At 31.7% G+C, this 27,992-nt stretch overlaps 1 protein-coding gene across 1 annotated transcript; it reads right to left on the reverse strand.

Annotated features, from left to right (window-relative positions):
* LOC119672374 (titin) lies at positions 1–27,883 on the reverse strand. The gene is made up of 14 exons (XM_038083400.1): positions 27,709–27,883; positions 18,819–20,397; positions 18,528–18,757; positions 17,102–18,466; positions 14,238–17,039; positions 10,212–14,167; positions 8,541–10,143; positions 8,193–8,480; positions 7,902–8,133; positions 7,668–7,839; positions 7,420–7,606; positions 6,217–6,565; positions 4,832–6,149; positions 1–223 (listed from the first exon to the last, which is right to left on the reverse strand). The coding sequence occupies exons 1-14, from the start codon at positions 27,881–27,883 to the stop codon at positions 83–85; spliced, it is 14,397 nt and encodes a 4,798-aa protein (XP_037939328.1). The 3' UTR covers positions 1–82.
* Positions 27,884–27,992: the final 109 nt, after the last annotated feature.

Here is a 27,992-nt window from a genome sequence, read left to right on the forward strand (position 1 = left end):
TATTTTTGTTTTTAATAAAAACTTTTTCGTTCGTTTCTGTTTGCAATCGTCAAAGGTTTTCAATTTATAAATTTATTTTATTTCAATCCTTACTTTTAACAGTTAATTTTGCTGAGGATTCAACTTGGCCAGTTGAAGATGTTACGCGAACTGTAAATACACCCGAATCTTCTTCATAAGTAGTTCCAATGAGTAAGACTGCACTATTTCCATCAAATATCATCTGAAAATTAAAAGATCACAATGTAATTTGTTTATTATTTTTTGTAAAAGCTTAAATAGTTAAGGATATGCAAAAAATCAAAACGTGAATTTCTTTGCAAAAAATTTTTCTTTGCAAAAATTTGTTTTTGTAATTATAATACTATTATCGTCCTCAAAACCTCAGTCGCATAGCCTGCCTTAACAAATAAATTTATATATTAATTTTTATTCTCTTATTACTATTATGAAAAGTAAAAGGTTATATTAATTAAAGTTCATATAAAATTTATATATTCTTAAACCCCACGCCACACAAAATTAAATAATTGATTATTGTTTACTGTACCAAAACATTAACTTTATTGTAGTCATAATAGAATTTCTAACTTCTAATAGAATTTAAAGTATTTACTAATTTCGACCCGATTCCGATTTCTCAAGTACGCCGATTTGACAATAGCTTTTTGTAGAGTCAGCCTATTTTGAGAAACTTTTTCCACAATGCTTTATATTGATATAGTTTACTTCCCGATCTATTGAGGTTTAAAGATGTTGACTTTATTCATTGATTGTAATAACAAAAACTGTACTACATACCATCTAGTGTCAACAAGTTTGCGCAAGTTTTATATTGAATACAAAATCCATGGGAAACAATAAAATTTTTTTTTAAATATATATCTTAATTGAAATTAGATACTAAATAGATCTATTATTATTTTCATAATTTTCATGATATCTTGTGCGTGAAGTATATATCTTCTCTTCGAAATGTTAACGGTATCGTATTAAAAAATATTGTATGTCAATGATTATATATATTATGTATGTCTAAAGCTAGATGATATGAATCGATTATTATTCACTTTAACATTATGATCCTAACATTATTTACAAATATTATTCTTAAATAAATTAGAATAATTTCACACGCTATATATTTTTGTGCATTATTAAGGATTTATTGAATTTATCAAGCTGTTTGCATCATATTAAGAAGCAGTCAGGGAACGTGTATAGTCTATATATAGTCTATAGATTAATTTGTTCAGCTATGTAAAGTGAATTCATTTAGGTATGACTATTTTATTTGCTTACATATGTAAGCACTAGTATATGATGGAGACAAAACTGTACTTGATATATTCATGTATTTAAGAAACTTTAAATTTACAGTAAAGTTTAAAACTGATTTCTTTAGTCAAAAGATGGACGCCATTCGTGCGCTAGATGTTTAGGAATTCTACCTTTAAGGTGGTTTTCAGATTTGGCATACGAACGGTGTACATTTGTGGTATCACAAGATGCCATTATTTATGTTTAAATGAGTGTTAATGCTGCTACTTCAACCTAGCCCATTCTCTATAGAGAGTGAAATCTCTCTCCAGTTGAAATGACAGATGGTGAGACGGCTTTACAAACGAGCCTCCGAAATTATCCGGTGTTCATTAATTTGAATAACTACTTTCAAGAACAACAAATAGAGAACAACCCCACTGATTTCATACATTTTAGAAAATGTCAAACATTTTGCACAAGCAAACGCAACATATGGAATAAATTAGTACAAAATAAAAGATATAGATAGATCTGCACAAGACAAAGATACAATTGGCATGTCTGTCATATGTTACTTAACTCAACATATACATTGGCAAGTTTTCTGCAATTTTCGGATATAGGCAGACAATACAGCACTTTTCGATACAAAAAGTGTAGGTGTCTGCACCAACTCTTTAGAAAACTAGCCAGCGAGGCGCTACATCAAAAATCGATGGTTTTTAATGTAAGCAAGTCTTTTACATTAGATAACATATTTTATATCAGGTTTACAAAATTCTATAACTCCAAGTACCATTTTGCAAAGAAAAGGTTCGACTTATTAAGACTTCGAGTAAGAGAATTTTTAAAATATTTTTTAGTTATAAAAAATTCGAGTTATAGAAGTTCGAGTCACGAAAGTTTTCTGTTCTGACCTTTTTAATAAAAGATGGGAAGAGTTAACGATATGTAGGCATCCATATGAAAGTTGGTCGCGTTTCATTAAAATGAAATCCAATACTTTAAGTGAGATGCTCCGTAGAGATATCAATCTTGTGATAGATGTACTCACAGATCACAGCACATGCGTGGCGTCAGTTTGCTACTTTAGCAGCCTCCTTTTTTTGTAGATCTTGTTCAATTGCAAGACCTCCCATTATATAGCATTTTAAGCTTTGCCAAAAGTTAAAGATAGTTATAAGGTACAATCTAACTGATTCTTATCTAAATATGAAATTTTAAAGTAATGCGAATTATGCTGTACGATGGGTAGAAATCTTAGAAATCTTACAGGTAAGAAAGAATTGATGCGAGTAAATAGTTTTTACTTCCTTGAGGAATAAATTGTATTTGATAGTAATCTTGTGAAACTAATGCGTAAGGGGTACTGTTAACAAGGATATTTTCGAAAAAGAGTATAAAAAAGTGCAGTCATAGAAAAATATACAATAACTGATAAATAGAGAGATAATACATATTATTTTATATGCTTAACACTATAGTATAAGTCATATAAAATTCTAGAAACGTCGTAAAACTAACATACAAAAAAAGAGAAAGGAAGGTGTTATTTACTAGCAGGTACTGGATCGAAAATGTAAATAGTAAATAAAGCTCATACAAATTACTATATCATAGCATAATAAATTATTTATGGTTTGGTCATTACAATTCGCAACTGATTTATAATAGTTTTTTTTAGTGATTTGAGAGAATTTTTAAACTAATTTGAATTGATGTTTATAGACCATTTTAAACTTCATTGTATTATAAATATAAGGTATATTTATAATATAGTAATAGGTAATACTGGCTTGTGCAGAACTGTAATGTTTTTAGTAAACATATTCCTGTGACGAATTTACAAATTCTGTTGCCAAGGAAATAAAATGAGTACAGAAAATGTCATTCATTAGTAGTTGGTGTTACATAAAGTAAACGGTATTTATATATATTTAGAGCAGTGGTTCCCAACCTTTTTTCACAAATGGCCACTATGATATTTATGTTTTTAGCAGGGAAAACAAAGTTTAAGAACAATAAACTGTATGATTATTTTAATATGCTTTATGCATCTCTGGTATAATATGTAATAAATTGTATAAATGTGTAATGATTTGATAAAAGGTATAGGAACTTTATATGGCTATAAAATAGATATATAATTACTTAAAAATTTTTTGTGATTGTTTTTTAATAAGTGAGGTTTTAGTGGACAAACTACAAGCTATATATCTATACCTGTTAAATTTGATTCCTGAACCATTTTTAATCACCGATTGAGAACCGCTGATTTAGAGTTATTGAGCGTGACTTAAGTTGTATTGTATTTCAAAGTTTTTATATATTTGAAATCTTTTTTTAGATATTTTTTTTTTTTATAAAAAAATTGATATTTATTGTTTTTATTGATAGAGGGGGATAAAAAAAAGGAAGCCTAGTTTTTAGAAAATCGCGCATTTTTTAAAACCTTAAATCTGAATAATAAATACAAGTCAAAATTTGTCAGAGTTTTAAGGAATATATGAAAATGTTATACCTGTTTCGGGTTACTTATCAGTACCGTTAAGGATATTTTACTTGAATGAGTAAGTTTGTAAGTTTTAAAGTACTAAGTTTTTGTTTAAGGAGGCACAATTTTTTTTCTATATTTATATATGCTTTGTGTATTAACCAAATAAAATATGCATTTTTAATTAAAAATGATTAAATAATGTTTTTACAAAAGAATAGTATTAAAATTAACTAAAAATAAAAAATGTATCAGCAATGACTCTGAGCTTCTAATTTGACAAGACACGAGTTCAAAGATTAATATTTACAGTATCAAAAATTATTTACGAATAATTAAATCTAAAAAATAATTCCAAGGCCATTGAAAATTTGGGTATTTGGCAATACTCGGAACAACCGTATGGTCAGCAAAAATTCAATTCCTTAAAAATAATAAAAATTGTTGTTGTTACAATTTCACTACTGTTCGATAAAAATAGCCTTACAATCGAAAATTATAGTTAATATTAGAAACTTGATGTCTTTTGTTAAAAAAAATCTTTCAAATTGGCAGTCATTAAAATATGTTATTTTGGTTTTAAGATTAGGGAACACGTTATTCATGTTCTCAGGGACCTCAAGATTGATCCCATCAAAAAATACATAAAGGATAGAGCCCTGAAATTATTTGCGAAAACTGACAGACTTACCAACACCACGTTATCAAATCTCAGAATGTTTACAGGCTCCTCAGGGAGGTATGCAGATCTGAGGTCAATTATTGCTTAGTCTGATAAAGTGATAAACATAACCCAGTCAAGGTGTAAAGAGGGATTTTGAAAATACCTCGAGTTAAGAAAGAGTAAAAGTGCTCAAGTGCACTGGCTCAAATAGCTTCAACATAATAATAATAAACATATGAGTAAAATAGATTTAAAGTAAAGAAAAAGCAATGTAAAAAACTATGCGGAGTCTTATACATAGTATTTCTTAATAGTAATATTTAATTTAGAATTTAATAATTTAATTCACGTAATGATTTAATGTTATAGAATATATAAGGCATGTTTGAATCATTTTTATTTTAACTTACCTGGAAATCAGGAGTTTCCGGTATAAGAGCTCCCTCACGGAACCATTGAACACTTGTTGCCTTAACTTTACCAGTTACAGTTGTTTTAAATTGTGCTGGCATGCCCTCTGTTACTGAAATATCTTTTAGCGCTGTAATAGTAGGTGGAGCATCCAGATTTTCAATTGGACGCACCTTTAGTTGAGCACTGGTTTGTATGGTGCCCAATTTATTCTCGGCAATACATTTATAGGTACCTTCATCTTCTGGGAAAGCTTCAGAAATAACTAATTGATAGTATTCACCTTGTCGTGTCATTTGGAAATAGCGTGAGGGTTTGACAATATTTTCACCACGCATCCAACGTGCTGTTGGGGTTGGTTTACCTTCTACCCGACAGCGGAAGATAACTTTGGTACCTTCTTCAATTGACTGACTCTTGAGTTTTTCAACAATATGTGGAGCTTTTTCAGTTCCTGGTGTTGCTGGTTTTTCAGGTTTTGTAGGAGATTGAACAACGCAATCAGCATCACAACGTGCTTCACCAGCGGCATTAACAGCAACACATTCATATCGACCGGAATCCTCGGCAAAAGGCTCAATAATTAGCAAAGTATATAAACCATCTTCTTCTAACATTTTGAATTTAATGCTTGGTTGAACTTTCATACCGTTCTTTAACCAATATACATCCATTGGACGTGTGCCAGATACTTTGGCATCAAAACGTGCTAATTGACCAGTAGATACAGTAGTGCTTTGAATTGTGGTTACAAAGCTTGGTGGTGAAAGACCACCTTTACCAGCGCGGCGTCTTTCTTCTACAACTAAGTTTGCGCTACATTTGGCAGTACCACCTCGATTCTCGGCAATACATGAGAATACAGCTGAGTCCTCTACAAATACTTGACGTATTATTAAAATTGATTTACCGCTGAAAGTATGAATTTGCAAATCGGGTGAGCTCTTGATTGGGAAGCTTTCACGGAACCATTTCACAGTTGGCATGGGTTCACCATCAAATTCTACTTCGAATTTCGCGGATTCATTTTCAAATACACGACATGGTTGTATTTTTTTAGTAAATATTGGTGGTTTTGAGGGCAAAACTGGACCCTTTACTACACGTTCTTGAATGGTGCCTTTATGTTCAACTTCAGTTGTTTCTGTAGCGGTAATTTTTCTCGTTATTTCCAAATCACCTACAACCTCTTTTTGTGTCTGTTGTTGTTTATTCATGTGCACTTCACGTCCATGTACTGACGATTCGGATGGTTCTATTGGTGGCTTTTGCATAACCTTTTTGGTAGTAGCTTGAGTTTGCTGTGTTTGTTCTTCACTGTAATTTTAAATGCATGCGATATTACATGGTTTTAGATTTTTATTTTTATTTATATTAAACTTACAGATTTTCCTCATATGATTTGGCCATGCCTTTGGCCGCAGAGCTGCTGACAATCTTTTGTCCAGGTATGGCATATTGGTGAGTGTCCTTGCGGAAGTTGGTTTCTTTGAGCAATTGTTCTGTTTCCAATTCTTGTAATTTGCTGTAATAATCTTCACTTTTTTTGGCCAAAACATTTTGTTGCCAATCTGGAGCTTGAGGTTTAATTTGCTTTGGTTTTAAGTGTTCTACTCCTTTAAGTGTGGTACCACTTTGTTCGGCCAAATATTGTTTACGTTCATCGAACACCTTTTCAAGTTCATTCTCTTGACGTTCCTTCTGGTAGGAGGCTAGCTCATAATCATACCATGCTGTATAGATTTAATTTTTAGAACACATATAGGTTATCAAGTGGTTTGGTTATTTTAATTTCAAAGTGCATCAATTTAATAAAGATTATTCATTTTCGTTAAATTTTTGCATGCAATTAACATTTTATTATTTACATTGATATTTTATGATTTTGGAATTAATATAACGCATAAAAATCAATGATAATCAATGATTGGATATGATATAAAAACATACACGGTGAATATTTTCAAAATAATCTAATATAATCATCACACATATAAATGACAAATGATAAATCATCACAACAACAAAATTAAATATTTATTTAATCAATAAAGTTTTCAAACCATACTACCCATTACCGAATCCAACTGGATGCATCATCAACATCATTTTAAGCTTGTTATGCTCTAAAGTTGCGGTACCAAATACTACGACGTATTGTAAAAATTCTCAGTCACCAAAAGCGTCGATAAATAGATAGTAGAATAGGAATATTTGGATATGGATTTGGGATTAGAAAAGGTAACATATTTTGGATAATTTGTGTTTTTGTAGTTTGTTTCAATTCCTTCAGTAATATAATTATAATTCCAACAACTCGTGACTTAACTTAAAATATTTTTAGTGTTTTAGTAAGTGATTGGGTGTAAATTGTTGTTTAATATGGAATAAAGTAAATTTTTAATGTTTTAAAAGCTTAGAACTACTGAGATTGTGTGTATATACAATGCTCACTACATTATTGTTAAAGATAATTTTTAAAAATCTAAAATATAAATATTCACTAAATGTGTTTAATAAGCTATTAAATTTTAAACTTGTTAAATTTTTTTTCAAGAGCTGAAAATTATGGCCATTATATACTTACGGCGTGGTGAGTTCTTCAGGACACCTCTATAGTCATCGGATCGTGATACTACATTTAGTTCAGTTGTAGCAATAGATTCTCCAACTGAGTTACGAGCAATAACTTCAACCTTTCCTGTATCGTATTGGCGAGTTTTTGGAATATCCAAATGGAACATGCCATCATTAGTGAGCTTATACCGCGAACCCTTTAATTGAAGTTAATTAGTTTTAAAGTGTATCCATAATACATAGAAAAAAAATACTTACGTGAACAACAGTGTGTCCATTTATTAACCACATTACTCTTGGTCGTGGATGACCAGTGACGCGAACACAAAATCTTGCAGGTTCACCTTCTTCTACAGTTTGTGGCTCAATTTTGCTAACAAAAATTGGTTTAGATCTTGGTTTTGCATCTGGATCGACTTCATCTGGTACACTGCAAAAAAAGTTATTGCTAATTACATAGAAAAAATCTAAATGCTTGTTTTTAAAACTTACACTTGCCACGATGCTTCCATTTCGCGTATACGATCAATACTTTGCATATGTGCAGGCAATTGTGAGTCATAAATGATACTAGGCTTGCCAGCGACTTTAATAACTGCTCTGGTTTCATCCATACCATACAAATTAGTCGCGCGACAGACATACTCTCCACTGTCTTCTGGATAAACCCAACCAAAGTTCATGGCAACGTAGCCAAAGTCATAAATGGGTTGGAAACGTGTTTCTAAAAATATTTATTGTGTAAAAATCAAAAATGTGTGTGACAATAATTTAGATACTTACTATAGAATAATGGTTTACCATTAAAGAACCATTCAACTTTCATATTTGGATCACCAACAGGTGCTAATTGGCATTCAAATTTAGTAGAAGCCATTTCAGTTAAGGTTGTTTGGTCCTTAATTTGTGTAACAAATCGTGGTGGTTGTTTGCGATCAGGATCGAATAAGTCATCTTCAGTCAAATGCACTTCAGATGTATATTTCTTAATGGTTGCTTCCATTTGTGTAAGTGTTTCAGAACGTTTCATACCACGTGGAACTTGGTTTTGTAGCATAATCGATGGCAATTCTATTCAAACATATATGAGATGTAGTATTGATTTTAATATTATTCGCTTTAATTACTTACTTTTGCATGAAATAGTTGCTTTTGTGCGTGCTTCACCATATTTGTTAACTGCACGGCAAATGTATTCACCAGAATCTTCAAAATAAACATACAGTATGTCAAGTGAAACATAGCCCATATCAAAAATATTTTTGTATCTGTGACCAGATGGTAAAGGTTTACCATTGCGATACCATTCCACATATAGGTTTGGATCACTTTTAGGTTCAACTTGACATTCGAAACGTATTGGTTCCGATTCCTCTACAGTAACTGAAGAAATTTCAGTTACAAATCTTGGTGGTCCAAATTCTTGATCTTCAACTTTAGGAGTTTCTGGTATACGTCCACGTTCCAATTCCTTTAGCTTCTCAGCTGTCATTCCGTCTGGCAATTGTGAGTCATATACAATATTATGCTTACCCTTGCATGTGACCTTTGCCGAAGTTGTAGCAGTACCCCACTTGTTTGTTGCACGGCATGTGTATTCACCAGAATCACGTGTATAAATGTAATCAATATCTAATGCAATAAAACCAAAATCATTGAGCTGATGTACTCGTGAGCCTGTCGGCATTGGTCGACCATTATGGAACCAATCAATTCGCATAGTGGGATCACTAACAGGTTCGACGCGGCAGTCAAAGTGAATTGGACCGCCCTCTGGAACATCAATGTTATCTTTAATATCTTCAGTGAATCTAGGTGGATTAGGTTGTTCTTCATCAATAATGATTTCTTCTCGTTTGTGCATATTTTCCTCAAGTTTTTGCAAACTTTCGGTTCCGGTGCGGAAATTAGATGGGAGTTGTGGTTCAACAATTATGCCTTGACGTCCCTTAACTTGTAATTTACAGGATACAGTTGCTTCTCCATGTTTGTTAGTAGCTTTGCAAGTGTATAAACCAGAATCTCTTTGATAACATCCAGCAATTTCTAATATTACAAAGCCAAAATCATTGATAGTCTTGATGCGTGAGCCAGACCACAATGCTTTGCCATTGTGGAACCAGTCCACTCTCATGCTTGGATCATTAACTGGTTGTAGACGGCATTCAAAGTGAGCTAAAGAATTTTCATTAATAACCATATCGAAGGGTGTTGTAATAAACTCTGGTGGTTTTCCAGTATCATCATCAGGTACGAATTCGTTACCACGAATTCCAAGTCCTTCTAATTCAGCAATACGATCAATTGTACCCTCCATTCCCTTTGGTAGTTGTGATTCCATAATAATGCTACGTTTTCCTTGAATCTTCATTGTTGCTGTAGTAACAGCTTCACCATACTCATTAATAGCACGGCATGAGTATTCGCCTGAATCTTCTGGATATACTGGAGAAATTTCCAAAATAACGAATCCAAAGTCACAGAAAGTGCGGAAACGTGATCCTGCCTTAAGAGGACGTCCGTTCCAATACCATTCAACTTTAAGCCTTGGATCATCAGTTGGTGTAACACGAGCTTCAAAGTGAGCATTTTCTCCTTCACGAAGATTTTCTATATTTTCTAGAGGAACAGTAAATACTGGCGCTTTGCCTTTTGTTTCTTCGGTAGTTTCATCACGAGTTCGTACCATACTGTACTCTAAATTAGCAATTTTTTCCAAACCACCTTCCATGCCCTAAAATAAAGGATTTTATATATATATTATTTAGAATTTTTAATGTCATGGACTTAAAATATACTTACACGTGGTAATTGTGAGTCCAAAATTAGATTGGCTTTCGAAGTGCACTTAAGTGTAGCACGGGTAACATCTTCTCCATATTTGTTAACAGCACGACACTCATAAACACCAGAGTTTTCTTCATAGCAATATAGGATATCCAATATTACAATACCAAAATCGTGGAAAGTGCGGAAACGATGTCCGTGTGGGAGCTTTTTACCATTAAAGTACCAATCAACTTTTAGATCTGGGTCTGTAACAGGAGTCAAACGAGCTTCAAAGTGAGCACTTTGTCCTTCGACTAACTTTGTAATATCACTAATTTGTGTGATAAATTTAGGTGGTTCTGTTACAATTGGAGCACTAGTATCAGCCTGTCCACCTTGTGGGCATTCCAATTCCCGAATTCTCTGTAAAGAATCAGGTTGCAAGCTGTCGTAAAATACTCCACCGCGACCACGGCAATTAAGAGTAGTTCTTGTGAAGTCTTCACCATATTTGTTATATGCTCTGCACATATATTCACCACTATCATGGTCTTGTAAATAAGCAATATCAAGCACAACATATCCGAAGTCTGATACTGTTTTAATACGGTTTGAATGACGCATAAGTTTTCCGTTATGGTACCATTCAACTTTTAACTCTGGATCATTAACTGGTATTAAAGTACATTCAAAGTGAGCAGATTGGCCATCCTTAAGACCCTCTAGAGGTTGTATATGTGTTGTAAAGCGTGGTTTTTGACCTCTAGGTTTATCTACACATTCCAAAACACAGCTAATTTCAGCTGATCCATATTTATTTGTTGCGCGACATGTATAAGTACCGGTATCTTCAATTTTTGTGCCAAGAATTTCTAAAGCAACCATACCAAAAGCGTATATTGTACGAACTCTATGACTAGCTTCCAAAACTTTTCCATTAAAGAACCATTCAATGACCATACTTTGGTCTCCAGTTGGTATTAAATTAGCTTCGTAGTGAGCAATTTCGCCCTCGCCAACATCTGTTATATTAGTGAATTCAGTAGTGAAACGAGGAGCCATTCCCTCCTCTGGTTTCTCAGGTTTGGAACCGTCTTTTCTTAGCGATTCTTCAAGGTCTTGAATTTGTTCTAAACCTTCTGCGCCTTTAGGATGCTGAGTTTGTTCAATTATATTTTCCTTGCTGGTACAGAAAATGGTCGTTGAAGTAAATGCTTCCCCGGCTTTGTTATAAGCTTTACAAGTATAAATACCTTGATCGCGAGCATACATTTCAATAACATCCATTGTAACAAAACCAAATTCAGTAGTCATTTTGAAGCGTGAGCCGTGTTGTAACAGTTTTCCGTTGAAGTACCATTCAATAAACAAATTAGGATCTTCTTTTGGTTCTACATTTCCTTCCAAGTGAAGCGCTTGAGCTTCAGAAAGATGGAACTCAGCTTGTAAGGGTCTTGTCCAAACTGGGGGAGGATAATGGGTTTCTGGTTTTGAAGCTTGTCGGTTGTAACGATTTGCCAAAGCTTCTTCAGTTTCTTGAACAGCTTCTAAACCTGCACTACCTTGTGGATGTTGTGTATCGAAGAACATTGTCTTTCCTCCAGTACATTTTAGGGTTCCTGACGTGGTTGCGAAACCTCTGCTGTTTGTTGCTTTGCATGTATAAATTCCACTATTTTCAGCATATGTATTACTTAAGTCTAATGCGCAATAACCAAAGTCGTAAATTGATTTGAATTTAGCTGCAGCTTGCAATGGTTGTCCGTTATAGAACCATTCGATCTTCATTGTAGGATCTCTTGCTGGTTCTACAGTTGATTCGAAGCGTACATTATCACCTTCCTTGCATTCGATATTATTCAAATGAGTTATAAACACAGGTACTTCATAAGCTGGTTCTGGAGCTTCTGGGCGTCCTTCTTTAGGTGCTTCAAGAGCATCTATGCGAGGTAGTGATTCTGGATGTAAAGATTCTCCTTGCAACCAATGACGGTCTTCAATTTTAAGACTGCAAGTAGATACAGCTTCGCCTACCTGGTTAGTTGCTTTACAAGTGTAAATAGCTGAGTCGTCACCGCGTAAGCCATTAATAGAGAGAGTAACCAAACCAAAATCGAAAGTACTGCGAATACGCGCACCAGTTGTAAGTGAAATACCATTTTTAAACCACTCAATACGTAAGTTAGGATCAGCACGTGGTTCAACTTGGGCTTCAAGTAAAACATGCTGGCCTTCGCTAAGTTTATCGTAACTTTGCAGATGAGTAGTGAAAACAGGAGCTTGTTGTGGTGCAGAATCAACGAACTTCTCTGGTACGCGATTCATGGCAGCTTCCTTAAGCCGAATAGCTTCCCAAGATTCTGGAATTAAAGGCTCCCCTGAAATATTAGATTTAGTTTTGACTTTCATTGCAGTTGATGATACTGCTTCACCAGCAGCATTGTAGGCGCGGCACATATATACACCAGCATCTTCTGGTACAACAGAATTAATATCAAGTGTGACAAAACCGAAATCATGAGTGGTACGCAAACGTGAACCCATCTTGAGTTCTACACCATTAATGTACCATTCAAATTTAAGAGATGGGTCACCAACTGGTACTACCCGAGCTTCAAAGTGAGCATGTTGACCTTCCCAAACTTCAGATGGGCCCGTTAATAACTGTGTAAATATAGGTTTCTCGAAAGCACGTTCTGGTTCTTCAGGTCGTGGAGCTGCTGGTCGTTCTAGTTGATGGATACGGCTTATACTGTCTGGATGTTGTGTATCCATTAATATATTGGCTTCACTTACCACACGCATAGATGCAGTAGTAACAGCTTCGCCAAGAGGATTAACAGCTCGGCACATATAAACGCCTTCATCTTCTTTACGAATATGTGATATATCCAAAGAAACATAACCAAAATCATGTTGCTTAGTAATGCGAGAACTATCTTCAATAATCTTCTCATTACGGTACCATTCCACTTTAAGATTAGGATCACCTACTGGAATAAGGCGACATTCGAAGTGTGCAGTTTGGTGTTCATTGATGCGATCAATATTTTGCAATGGTTGAGTGAATACTGGTCTTTGCCTAGTTCCAGGGGTTTCAACTTCTGGACGTTGGAAAGGAGCATTTGCTTCAAGTTTTCGAATTTTTTCCAAGCCTTCAGGATGTTGGGTATCAGATATGATTGTACCACGCGCAATGACACGTAAGTTTGTAGAAGAAACACATTGTCCAAGTGCGTTTACTGCACGCACTGAGTATTCGCCGGCATCTTCAGCAACGGCATGAGTAATATCGAGGGATACATATCCAAAATCAAAAGTAATATGGAAACGAGATGCAGACGGTAGAGGTTTTCCATTGTGATAGAATTCAATGCGCAAGTTGGGATCGTGAACTGGTTGAACTTGTGCTTCAAAGTGAGCTGTTTGGCCTTCGTAGATTTCGGCAGGACCACGTAATTCTGCGGTGAAATGTGGTGGACTTAGTGGTATATCACCAACTTCTGTTCTAGCTGGTGCTGCCTTTGACTCAAGTTTTTGAATTTTTTCTAAGGCATCAGGATGTTGAGTATCAAGGATCATGCTACGGCGATTTAACACACGAACGTTACAAGTATTTACTGCTTCACCAAGCAAATTAGTAGCTTTGCACATGTAAGTGCCGGTATCCTCACCATATACGTATAAAACATCTAAGGCAACGTATCCGAAATCATGGGTAGTTCTGAAACGATGACCTAATGGAAGTTGCTTTCCATTGCAGAACCATTCAATCTTTAGGTTAGGGTCATTTATTGGTTCAACTCGACACTCTAAATGAGCATGTTCACCTTCTTTAAGATGTTCCAAATTGCTTAAAGGAGTAAGGAAAATTGGTTTCTGTCCACGTTCCTCCACCACAGGTTTTTGTGGGGGTGCATAATTTTCCAGCTGTCTTATTTTTTCAAGACGCTGAGCATCAAGAGTATCGAGATCCAATGTCTTATTTGCTAAAATAAACGCAATATATATTAATTTAAAATTTAAATGCTAATAATAATTTAACATTATTAATATTACCTGTTACGTTTACAGCACAAGTCGTGACAGCTTCCCCTACTGCATTCTTAGCCTTGCACATGTAAGTACCAGTATCTTCAGCATGTGCGTATAATAAATCGAGAGCAACAAAACCGAAATCGTATGTTGTTTTGAAACGATGCCCAGTTTGTATTGGTCTGCCATTGCAGTACCATTCAACTTTCATTGTTGGATCATTAACTGGGGTTAATGTTGCTTCCAAATGCACAGGGCTGCCTTCATTTACATTTGCATTACGTAAAGGACGACCGAATTGAGGACGTTCAGCCATGAATTGATCTTCTTCGATTTTCCTTTGGTAGCGAGATTCGTCTTCAAGATATTGTATTTTTTGCAAAGCCTCTTCATGTTGGGTGTCTCTGATAATTGAAGATCTGGATTGTACATTTAAGTTAATTGAGTTGACAGCTTCTCCTAAATTATTTGTTACGCGGCAAGTGTATTCGCCACTATCTTCAGCATAAACAGTGAGTACGTCTAAAGCTGCAAAACCGAAATCATAAGTTGTACGGAAACGATGACCGGTGTTTAATGGTTTTCCATTATGGAACCATTCCACTTTGAGATTGGGATCGGGATATGGTTCAATACGGCATTCGTAATGAGCACTTTGACCTTCCACTAAGTTTGTTGGTCCAATCAACTTAGTAATGAATCGTGGAGCCTGGGTAACAACATAATCTTCCTCTTCACGTCGTTGGTATTTACTGTGATCTTCTAGTTGATGAATTTTGTGCATAGCGGCTTCATGCTGTGTTTCCATTTGAATAGATGTTTTTGATTGTACAATAAGCGAAGCTGATGTCACCGCTTGTCCAAGCTCATTAACAGCACGACATGTGTAAGTGCCAGAGTCTTCTGGATTAACATACTTCATGTTCAAAGCAACATAGCCGAAGTCATGCATAGTTGTCGTTCGATTTGAAGCTTCAATAGGTTGGCCATTACGTAGCCATTCGACTTTTAAGTGAGGGTCGCCAACAGGAATCAATCGAGCTTCAAAATGAACTGCCTGTCCTTCAGCAACGCGCACATCACGAACTGGCATTGTAAAAACGGGTGCTTGGCTAATAGTTTCTTCTTGAACACTTAAACGTTGACGTTTGGCAGAACTTTCCAGATGTTGCAACCGTGGTAGAGCGCTTTCGTGTTGTGACTCCAAATAAATGGACTTCTTTGTATGAACAACTGCTACAGCTGATGTTATTGCTTCACCTACTGCATTAAAAGCACGGCAAGTATAGCTTCCAGCATCCTCAGGTAAGCACGACATAATGTCCAAGGCCACAAAACCGAAGTTGTTTGTTTCAGTAAAACGAGAACCAGATTTAAGCGGCATGTTGTTATGATACCATTCAACACGCATAGATGGATCTGACACCGGAATCAAACGACATTCAAAGTGAGCTCGTTGATTTTCTTTTATTTCAATATTTTTCAATGATGTTGTAAAAACAGGAGCTTGTTTAGTAGTTTCGTCTACTTCTTCGCGACGGCTGTACCGTGAACGATCTTCTAAATAGTGAATTTGTTCTAAGCCTGTCTCGTTTTGAGTAACAGTTATGATTTGTTCAGAACTTCTGCATTGCAATTCTACACGGGTTTCATCTGATCCAATAAGATTCACTGCGCGGCAGGTATAAACTCCAGAATCTTCAGCAATCAGATCAACAATATCTAACGCTACATAGCCAAAATCATGAATTGGTCTAAAACGATGACCAATAGTTATTGGACGACCATTTTTGAACCATTCAACTTTTAGATTCGGATCAGTTACTGGTTCAATTTTACATTCAAAGTGAGCATGGCCACCCTCTCGGGTATTGGTTAAGCTTTTAGGGTGAGTTAAGAAACGAGGTTTAATATTGACTATCTCATCTACATACTCACTTCGGCGATACCGTGAAGAATCCTCTAAATAAGCAATCTTTTGCAACCCAGACTCATTTTGAGTTTCTAATATCAAATCGTTTTTAGCAATAATGCGTACAGAGGAAGAAGTAACTGCTTCACCAAGTTGATTTCTTGCTTGACATGTATAAATTCCTGAATCGATGGCATAACAACCGAGCAAGTCAAGTGCCACATAATCAAATTCATACGCAGGTCGGAAGCGATGACCAGTTTTTATTGGTTTGCCATTTACAAACCATTCAACACGCATACTTGGATCCCCAACTGGTTGTAAGCGGCACTCTAAATGAACGTTAGTACCTTCAATTGTTTCAATGTTATGCAAGGGACGTGTAAATTGAGGGGCTTGCATCACTGTCAAGTCTTCTTGTATTGGGTGATGACGACGTGAAGCGTCTTCAAGCAACTGTATTTGTTCGAGAGACATTTCGTTTTGAGTTTCGGTAACAACATCTGATCTATCAATTACACGAACACATGATGAAGTATGTGCAGAACCTAAATGATTTGTGGCACGCACGGTGTATTCACCAGAATCTGCAGCTGTAGCTTGAATTATGTCAAGAGCAACAAAACCAAAATCGTAATATGTGCGGAAACGTGATCCAACTGTAATAGGGCGCCCATTGTGGAACCACTCTACCCTCATGGTTGGATCACCCATTGGTTCCAAACGGCATTCCAAATGAATATTTTTACTTTCATGAATTGGTTTCTGGTCAGACAATGGTTGAGTGAAAATAGGTTTAGATTTAGATATTTCCTCAATATCGTAATGGGGTTCTACAAACGGCTTATTTTCCAAATTTTGTGTTTTTTCGTATAGTCCACGATGCATGCTGGATGTGTCAATGCTGGAACGTGCTATTGGAGAAATGTATTTTATAATAAATAGTATATATAAACAGTTAAAACAAATTTCTTACTTTCTACTACCATAGTTCCTTGTAATTGTGCTTCACCCAGCTTATTTCTAGCTACTACTGTGTAAACACCAGCATCTTCAGCTCTGACTTGCGAAATATCCAAAGCAACATATCCAAAGTCGTAGTACGTTTGGATGCGATTTGCAGCTGAAATTGCGCGACCGTTATGATACCACTCAATGTGCATACCCAAGTCGCTTTGTGGTTCAACACGTGCTTCAAAATGAGCTCTCTGTCCCTCTAAAATCTTATTTGTTCCTTTCATTGGTCCTAAGAAACGCGGCATTTGAGTAACTTTCGTTTCCTCTTCTTCAGTACGTCCATAACGAGAAGAGTCTTCTAAATGTTGAATTTTTTCTAAGCCACCTGGATGTTGAGACTCAGATACAATTTCTTTCTTTGATATTACACTTAATTGAGCAGAAGTTGTATCTTGACCCATCGCATTATATGCTCTACAAGTATAAGTACCGGCATCGTAAATAGTAAGTTGCTTAATAGTCAAAGCAACATAACCAAAGTTGAAGAACGTCGTACTGCGCGAGCTGGCTTCTAAAGGTTGGCCATCTTTAAGCCATTCGACACGCATTGTAGAATCGCCGATTGGTTCAAGTCTTGCTTCAAAATGTGCATGACCACCTTCACGTAAATCCAATTGGTTTAGAATTGGCGTTTTGAATTTTGGTGGTGCAATTGACTCTGGTGCTTCTCGCACTTGACGACGTTGTTGCGATCTTCTGTAATCTTCTAATTCTTCTACCTTTTCAATATAACGCTGTTGTTCTGGAATACCCAAATCAGCAGTTACTTGCGATCGTGAAATTACACGAATGTTCGATGAACTAATGGCTTCACCCATACGATTTACAGCGCGAACTGTATACGAACCAGCATCTTCAGCTCTTAGGTGCAAGATGTTTAGGGAGACATAACCAAAGTTAAAGATTGCTGTGATACGTGAGCTCGCAGTAATGGGACGACCATCTTTATACCATTCTACACGCATTGATGGATCATTGACTGGTGTCACTTGGGCTTCGAAGTGTACATTTTTACCTTCTTCGAACTCACCCAAATCTTGTAGTGGACGTATAAACACAGGAGCCTGTTTCATAAGTTCTTCTGTGCTTTCTTGTCGCTGATATCGTGAATAGTCTTCCAATTGACTTATATATTGTAAACTATTTGGATTTTGTGATGTTTTTTCAATTGAAGGACGTTGAGATATAGATATAATGGCTCGTGATTCAGCTATACCACTTGCGTTGCTAACACGACACATATATTCTCCTGCATCATGAGCCATAACGCTTAGAAGGTCAAGTCCAATAAAACCAAATTTAAACACAGATGTTGTACGTGCACCTTTAATATAAAATTATATTTGTAAGACTAAAGTTATCAGTTATTTTACTATAAATCATACTTGCTGCAAGAGGCTGTCCGTTAAGGAACCACTCTACAACCATGGTTGGATCTCCAACTGGTTCAATTCTAGCTTCCATGTGTACTCTACCACCTTCGATCTGTTGCACATTCTGCAAAGGTATTATGAACTGTGGTGGTGGATAGACCCGATCTTCTTCTCCTGGACGCAAATGTGGCTTGGCCCTTTCTACGTGTCGGAGATATATTATTTCAGGACCAGGTATAGGCCTAAAAATAGTATATAATTATAATTTTTTTTAAAAATATATTTCTATATGATAAAACTTACTCTGGCTCAATTATTTTTGTTGGACGAGGTAAATTAAGACGTCTTTGTTCGTGTTGTGGTTCATCTCTGGGAACTTCAACATAAAGTCTTGCACGATTAGCAGTTGAACCAGCAATATTTTGGGCTGTGCATTGATACCAACCAGCATCTGAAGCTTTAACTCGCGGAATTTCCAAACATGTTGCTCCACCATCAATGCCAACAAAGCGATCAGCTGTTGATGTTATTTGAGCGCCATCTTTTTGCCATGTAATTCGCGGCATTGGTGTTCCGATGGCGTTTGCGCTCATTGCAATAGGCTCGCCTTCTCGAACAGTCATTGTACTGAAACGTTGCACAAATTGTGGTGCGACAACTTGTTCTCGTTCAAGTACATTAAGACGTGCTTCAATTGCTACTTCTCCAGCCTTGTTACGAGCTAAACATTGAACAGCACCTGCATCTAGTCGGCTAACATTAGTGATCATAAGTGAATGACTGCCAGATTCATTAACTAAAATTTTATGGGAAGTATCATCATTTACTTGACGTCCATTAATGAACCAGAACACTTCTGGGTATGGATTTCCTGTTACACGGCAATCAAAACGCGTCATACGGCCTTCTGTAATTTCGCGATCAGCAAATGCCTTAACGAACATTGGTGGCAAAGCTTTACCGGATTCCAATTGCTCAGCCATATTGTCTACAGGTTTTGGTTCATTTGCAGATTCTGCGGCAGGTTCAACTGCTAAAACAGCAGACGAAACAACACAACCTTGTGTATTTTCTGCAAGTAAAGTGTAGTGTCCACCATCTTGTATATTAGCATTCTTAACACGCAAAGTGGCCAATCCATTGGAGTACGATATGTCGTATTTCTGAGATGGCACTAATCGCTGGCCATTACGGAACCACGTTAAACGTGGTTTTGGATTAGAGCCTACTTTAGCAGTGAATACAGCATCTGAACCTTCAATTAACTTAGAGTTCCTTGGTTTTTGTGCAATTTGTGGTGCATGGGCAGGACCCAAGGAACGATCTACTTCTTGAACTAAATGATAGTCTTGTTCATAGGAGGAACGGCGTGTTATAGCCTCTCTATACGATACTTCACGTAGAAGTCTGTATTCAAATGTGTCTACACGAAATTCCTCTTCCGTTGAGGTATATGAATATCCATTCGTATATATGGATTTGTCAAATGTTTGTACAGGCTTTATAACCGGCGAAGGAGCGCCTTCTGGCTGTATATATACACTGCAAATTGCTTCGCCATATTGATTACGAGCAGTGCATGTATATTCACCTTCATCGCCAGGCCCAATTTGATTTATCAAAAGTGAAACTTCTCCAGTGGCTTCATTATAAGACATACGAAACTTTTGTGACTCAAGAAGTGGTGCGCCTTTTCGAGTCCATGTTACGAATGGCTTTGGATTACCACGGAGTTTACCTTCAAATAAAGCATTACCTCCTTGGGCAAAGCGAGCATTTTTAAAGATCTGTTCAAAAATTGGTGGTGATATATCGCCTTGTGCATACACGTGTGTTAGTGCTGGTTGGATGTACGTGCCACCAACCCCTCCATGTTGTTCAACTATAAATATAAGACAATAAAAATGTTTTTTGTTATAAAACGAATTAATATAAAGTAAAAAATATAACAGCAAACAATATTTTTTGTTCAAAAATATTTTTAAATAATTTTGTTGTTCAAAAGTATTTTTAAATATTAAAAAAAAATCCCACTATTTTGTGTTTTTAAAAAATTTTATATTTAGTTGTAAACAATTTTAGCTCTAAAAATAATTTTGACAGTAAGAAATTTTTTTGTTTAAATAGTGGGAAATGTAATGTAAACAAAATCTTCGTGGGTATTCGTGAAAAGTTTCGCGATTAATTCTCAGAGAGATGAAGAATTAACATAATCTGAAACTTCTTGCGCATGACGATAGGGTATTTTTTCGAGATGTCTTAACTAGCCTATAAATAGTTTTTGGAGCATTCAGAAATCACACAAAGAAAACATATGTTTTTATATTTATATCTACAATAGAAGCAAAGAAAAATATAGGTTAAGTGGTGACTGATCTACAACAACAAGCAGTTGGTATATGTACTATATGTACATAGCTCCTAACTTTATATATGCTTTTATTTTTAATTTAATTAATATATATTCAAAATTCAATATAATTAGTAATTTGTTGAAAATATAAATTATATATAATAAATTTAGGTGGTGATTCTTTAGTATAATAAAAGAAAAGTCTGTATAAGCTTCAAAATAAAAATGTTAACAATTTTTATTTTGATTTTATATATATAACAAAAAATTCAAACTCAATGTGTTAGAATAACAAATGAGACACCAAATTGGAGAATATTTAATATATTTCTATCACTTTTTAATTTGCTTTGATATTGTGTATTTAATTTAACATTGAAAGTTAATATTTGACACCCATTCGATCTGTGTCGTTTCCTAAAGCAAGGAAAGAACTTTATTTTGCTCAGTTTATTTGTACACAATAAATTCAGGAGACTTCTATTTCAATATATAAAGATCTTAATAAAAAGTTTTTATATATAAACTAAAATCTGGAATATTTGTTTGTATACACAATTTATGATATGTCCGTGGAAATTGACTTTCGGTATTGGAATACCTTAAGATAAAACTCTTTCTACTACTTTGATATGGGTTTTAAGTTTTGCTTACTTTTACCTTATTCAAATGGCGAATTTTACTCACATTAGTTATTAATATAGAGTATTAATATAGTATATATCATGCTTGAAAGTTCAGTTCCAAGCATGATTCATAATTAAATATCTTATATCTAATATAGATGTGTTATATCTAATACAGATATCTTATATCTAAAATAGATATCTTATATCTGCTATAGATATCTTATATCTACTATAGATATCTTATATCTACTATAGATATCTTAAATCTAATATAGATATCTTATATCTAATATAGACATCTTACATAGTAAATTTGAAAACCTCTCTGTACTTTCGACATTTCTGTAATCTGAACAACACCTACGTCATAATGGCCAGGATTATCGAAGTATATTGTATATTGAAATATTCTTTCAAACATGTTGGTATTATTACTATTGAATAACAAGAATAATATAACTTGTTTAAAAGAATATAGACCATAATATTTAAAGATGGTAGGGGAATCAGAATTTTAGGTATAAACTTTTACAACTTTTTGTTTGTAAATATAAGTACATAGGTAAACGTAAAAAAATTATCAAAAATTATTTGAAAGATATATAAACCATTTATATATATTTTTAAAAATCTAGAGTATTGGTTAATAAAAGTTAACTAAACAGATTTTGTACATATAAAATATTTAACACAGAAATTAGCAATAGATTTTTTGGACCAAATTCATTATTTTTGTATTATCTAAAATATGATACCACCGGGATAGATCATATAATCGTTAAGTAGACAATAAGCAATGCAAAAAGTATGCAATAAGAACTGGTTCCCTGTTTATGCAAGAATAAGAGATCTAAAACAATATTGAAGGATATTATAGATTATCTTAATAAATAACAATCGATCATACAACATAAATAATATTAAAGTTCATAAAATGTGTCCAATTTATTATTTCTATAATCAATTTAAAGAATATATAGAATTTTCATTAAAAAAATTTAAGAACTGCAAAATTTACAATAAACTGTTGTGTTGTGGTTGTATTTTTATGTTAGAGTATAAACTGAATTTATATTTATATTTACTATTTATATTTATTTTATTATTAATAATTTAATTTATTATATTTATATTTTATATTTATTATATTTATAATTTATTTTTATAATAATGAATTTATATTTATATAAATATAATCTAGTTGTAAACTAAATAAAGCTAATTTAGTTCTAATTAAGTTCATATTTTTAATAATAAAACAAAAAAATAATCATATGTAGGGTATTTTCGGGGAACGTTCTGTAAGAACTAAGAATGTTCGCAATGTAATAGGGTATTAACATAGTATACCGAAAATAAATAAAATGTAAAAAGTGTTAAAGAAGTTAAAAATAAATTATTGAGAATTTTTTAAAAATACCAATTTTGAACTATTATATTTCATTTCATTTAAATATATAGAATTATTACATACCAAAATAATGATCAAAAAAACGAGTATACATACGAAATTTTATTTGAATTAACTATTTTTAAGATATTAGGATTTTTTGATCGAGTGTTGTTAAGTTGAAGTGTTACTTTATGTTAATAGTATATTCTTTGATATATAGTATCTCCGTAAAGACTGAAATTCGCCTCAATTAAATCTTATTTCTTGAAAGGAGGAATTACTTTTTGCTGTCCAATGGCTTTTCTTATTTTGTTTAATAGAAAAAATTAAACATATTATGAAATGAAATTATAATATATTAATATATACATACATAATACATACAGTATGTAATGTTAACATTTTTGTTCACATAATATAGCACTCACGTCTACAAGTGTTTGAGATTTCGAGCGAGCCCTGTATTTTCTATTATTTATATTATTATAATTTTTATATCCTTAATAACTTTTATTCCATGCACATAATATCTAGTTTTTTCGTAGATTGGAAATGTTTAACAAGTAAAATAAAATATTTATAGTCGTATGTAGCAATATGTATATATGTTATTATGTAGTAATTGTTTTTTAATATACTTATAAAAATATTAATACATTGTATATCTAAATATATAAATTTCAGAACCTTTACTTTTATATATGAATATTTCATCAAATTATTCATACATACACCTCCTTAAGATTAAAAAGGTCATGGCACCTATTAGTTCGAAGTTCGAACATCATTAACCGCTATTATAATAAAGATTTCATTCTATATGATGATTAGAATTAAAGTTATATATTTTATTATATTATTTCATTCTTTTATTGTTTTTATATCTTAGCAATTTGTTGCTAAATAATAAAGTCTATCAATTTATTACATTTATCAGATATGTATTGTCTATTCTTTTTAATAGGAAGATATGTAAAACTTTTAATAGAAGAATTGTTGTTATTGGTGCTGCATTATTTATAAATATGTCTCTGTGACTGATTTCAATATCACCTTATTCCTCATTGAAATATAAGCCTTATATTAGCAACTTATTATTGTCACTTGGCATATGTTAACTATTATTATTAGTACTTGTTAACATATAAAATGAGGAAACTGAGGGCACAAAAATGAAATGATAGCTGATTGATCATACAGTACCCAAACCAAAAAATTATAGTGCTCTGCAAGCTCTTCATTTCAATCCTAAATGTAGTCAATGACATAAGCGACTAAACCACTAAATGAGTACGAAAAAAACAGTCAATGTTAGCTAGTTGCAAAATTTTAACATTGTAACCAAAAATTTTCTATTCAATGGTTTTGTTTTTGAAAATGATATATTTTTGTATTATGACAATTTTTTATTTATAAATATTACATATCATAGTGCCCGATATGCGTTAAATTAAAATATGTTTTTTTGACTAAAAATTAGGATTCAACTAAAGTTATATTTGAGATATTGTAAATAGTTGCGATCTAAATGAATATTGAAAATCGATCATCGATCATTTAATCGATCATCAGACCAATGAATCAACTGCCGCGATCAAACCGTGTTGGTACGGTACATCGTGTATCAATTGTAAATTTTGGAAGAGATTATTGTTAAAATAAACTAATTAAAAAAAATATTAATTAATATTTTTTTATAAAGTATAATTTCAATTAAAATTAATTTCATAAAAATTAAAATAAAATTATATTTTAACTTTTATAAATATTTTTTTACTAAATTAAGATTTTCTTAATTTGTGTAGAAATTAAATCAATTGTAAATAACCTAATTTTAAATATGATAAGTGTAAAAATATTCGAATTGTGTGAAAATATTTTAATCTTTAAACTATTTTTGGTTTTTAAAATGGGTTAAAATTGTTAATTTTTATATTTTCGTTTTCATAATTCTATAAATTATGAAAAATTCTGCTATTATACTTTTAAAAATATAAATTTTTGTTTGGGCTTTTAAATTTTTTTTGTTTTATATTTAGGCATAGAAAATACCCACGACTGTTTTTTTTTTAAATTAAAAAAATTTCAATATAACTTGTATATTTTAAAAATAATAAAATTTTGAAATATTGAAATTAGAAAACTACCCTTGAGAAAAGGTTTCTTTAGCTATATATTCAATATTGTTAATATCTAATATAATATTTAATGCTTGACATTAAATGCTTTTTTAATGATTGACACCTAATAAAACAATATAAAAAATTTATTATATATCTTTACTTTACTAATGTTATTTAAAAAATAGTATTTACAAATACATATATTATTTTTTTTATAAAAGATTTAACTATTCTTTGTTTTAGCTACTTTTAAAATTTTTTTCTTCAAAATTACTTAATAAATAAAATAATAATAAATAAATATAATATAATATAATAATATATAAATATATATATATTAAATAAAATAAATATTTAAAACACAAAAATTATATATTATTACTATTTCTAGCAATAATTAATTTAATTTATATTAAATTTATTCTACCATATAATGTTATCTATTTAATTACTTTTATACAATGTTTTTTTTAGAAAAATTACCTAATGAGGCGCATTGGTAAAAGGTAAGTAAAAAATTTCTAAATAAAGTTCTACATTTAATAAATTATACAAACTTCAACATATAGTAATTATGAAAACAATATACATTTTTATATTTAATAAATTATATAAATACTTAATATATAAATTATTATTTACCGGGCTTTCGTTTGATAGGTATTTTTATATCGTTAGTATTTATATAGTTATATATATAATAGTTTTATATTTTCATTTTTGTTTTTATTTAATTTTTGTTAATTAATTTATTTTTATATTTTATTCTTTATTTTATTTTATAAGTATTTTATAAAGAAATATATACTTTTTTTTTTTTATTTTTTTATTTTATTTTTTAGTTGAACACAATTATATTTTTTTCAATCAATAATGAATGCATTTTCATTATTTATTGGGAATTAAAGGTTTTTCAAAATATTTTCGGATTGCTTTTTATATTTTATTATTACACATTAAAAAATTATATATTATATATATAATTATGAATGCCAAGAAAATATTTTTTATAATTTCTTGTGTTTGGCTTTTTACATTCTAAATTTCAAAAACTTTAATTAAATTGAATTAAATATTTTTTTAAAATAACAGAAATAAAAACGCGTTGTTTATATATTTTATCTTCATTTTTTTTTAAATAAAATTAAATATATCATTAAAATATACTTAGTAAATACACAACGTACATAAAACGTTATTAATATTATTCAAATTTAGTTATTTCATTTTTTTGTCACATCGCAAAATTTTTTAAACACATATTTTTTCATTTCATTTTTCATTTTTCATTTTTTTACATTTTTAATGAAAATTTGACTAGCTTAAAAAAAAGAGTTTATAATTACAATTTTTTTAATAAAAATAAATTTTTGTTTTTTAATTTGTTTGCAAATAAATAAACAAAATTATAAAGGTAGTTTTGATTAATCGAAAATTATAAAATTTTAAATTTTATTAAAATACTCCTGCCATTATAATAAATTATTATTTTTATTTAATTATTATTGAGTTCATTTAAAAATTATTTAGTATTTTTTATTTAACATTAAATATTATTCAATTATTAATTATCATTTAATTATTAATAATTTTTCAATTATTAATATTTAATAAAATTTAATTATTAATTATTTTTTAATTATTAATTATAATTCATAATAAATTTTAATTTATTAAAGTTTTTAAGTTTTTTTATTAAAGTGTTTAAGTTTTTAATATTAATATTTTTTGATTATTAATTATTTTTTAATTATTAATTATTTTTAATTATTATTTATTTTTTAATTATTAATTATTTTTAATTATTATTTAATTATTAATTATTTTATGTATAACAAATAAATGTGTTTTTGTTTTAGTTTGAAAATAATTGTGATCAAATGAAGAAATGAATTTGTATGTATATATTTATCATACAAACTAATTTTCTTTACATATTTTTATAATTACTGGCCAATATATATTTTGTGACATTAGTATTTGTTTGTTTAATACTTTGTATTTAAATTTAATAATTGATTTGGGTCGATTAAAGCTTTTAAGAATAATTTTTAAATATATAAAAATTGGAATATGTGAATATATAGTTTTTCAGTGACATTGATTTCATTTTTGATGTAGACCCTAAGAAAACTATTTCCTCAAAGTGCATTATTTGTATAACTAATATAAGCCTTAAGCTTAAGCCTTAAGCCTTAAGCTTAAGCTTAAAACACTAAACTTTAAAAAGTCTACATGTAATAAAAATTTTATTATAAATAAAATAAAAATATATACTTTATATAAAATTCTTAATAAATTAATAGTAACTTATAAATAATCTAAGTGTTTAAAATGAGAAATACATTCTTATTCATAAATCATGTGATTAAAAATTACGACCTATTTATAGACCATTAGAAAAATGATTTTTATTTAACAATTAGACTTGAAAGTGGAGTTAGTTTTGTAAACAAAAAAGTCGTATAAACAAGAGAAGAGGATTCTAGTAATATTTTACCAAATCTTATTATTCGGTACTATTTCTTTTTGAAGAACTCAATTATTTTAAGCTGTCTACTGATAACAATTCAAATTAAAGTGTGGCTGTGTAGTTGTACAAAGCGATTCTTAATCCACGGTTTGAATCATTTTGCACAGAGCTATACGAATGCCCACACTTTTAGTGATATGGAAGGACAAAACACCAACTAACCTCGTTGTTGAGTCGTAACTTGACTCCTTTGAACATGGTGTTCAGTACGACTAATCCTTTGTTGCTGTTGTTGTTGAGTGGTAGAATATTGTTCCTGACTCATGTACTGTTGCTGCGATTGCTGTTGCTGTTGCTGCTGCTGTTGCAGCTGATAAGGATTCGTATTTCGTTGCATTATTATTCGTTATATAACACTATATTGCATTTAAAATTTGTATTCTGTGAACAATGCAGTTAGGAATCTGCAAGGTTTTAAATACACTGTTTAAAATACGTTGTTATAA

The sequence above is a fragment of the Teleopsis dalmanni genome, chromosome 1 (genome assembly GCF_002237135.1).
Source record: "Teleopsis dalmanni isolate 2A chromosome 1, ASM223713v2, whole genome shotgun sequence".
Classification (NCBI taxonomy): Eukaryota; Metazoa; Arthropoda; class Insecta; order Diptera; family Diopsidae; genus Teleopsis; species Teleopsis dalmanni.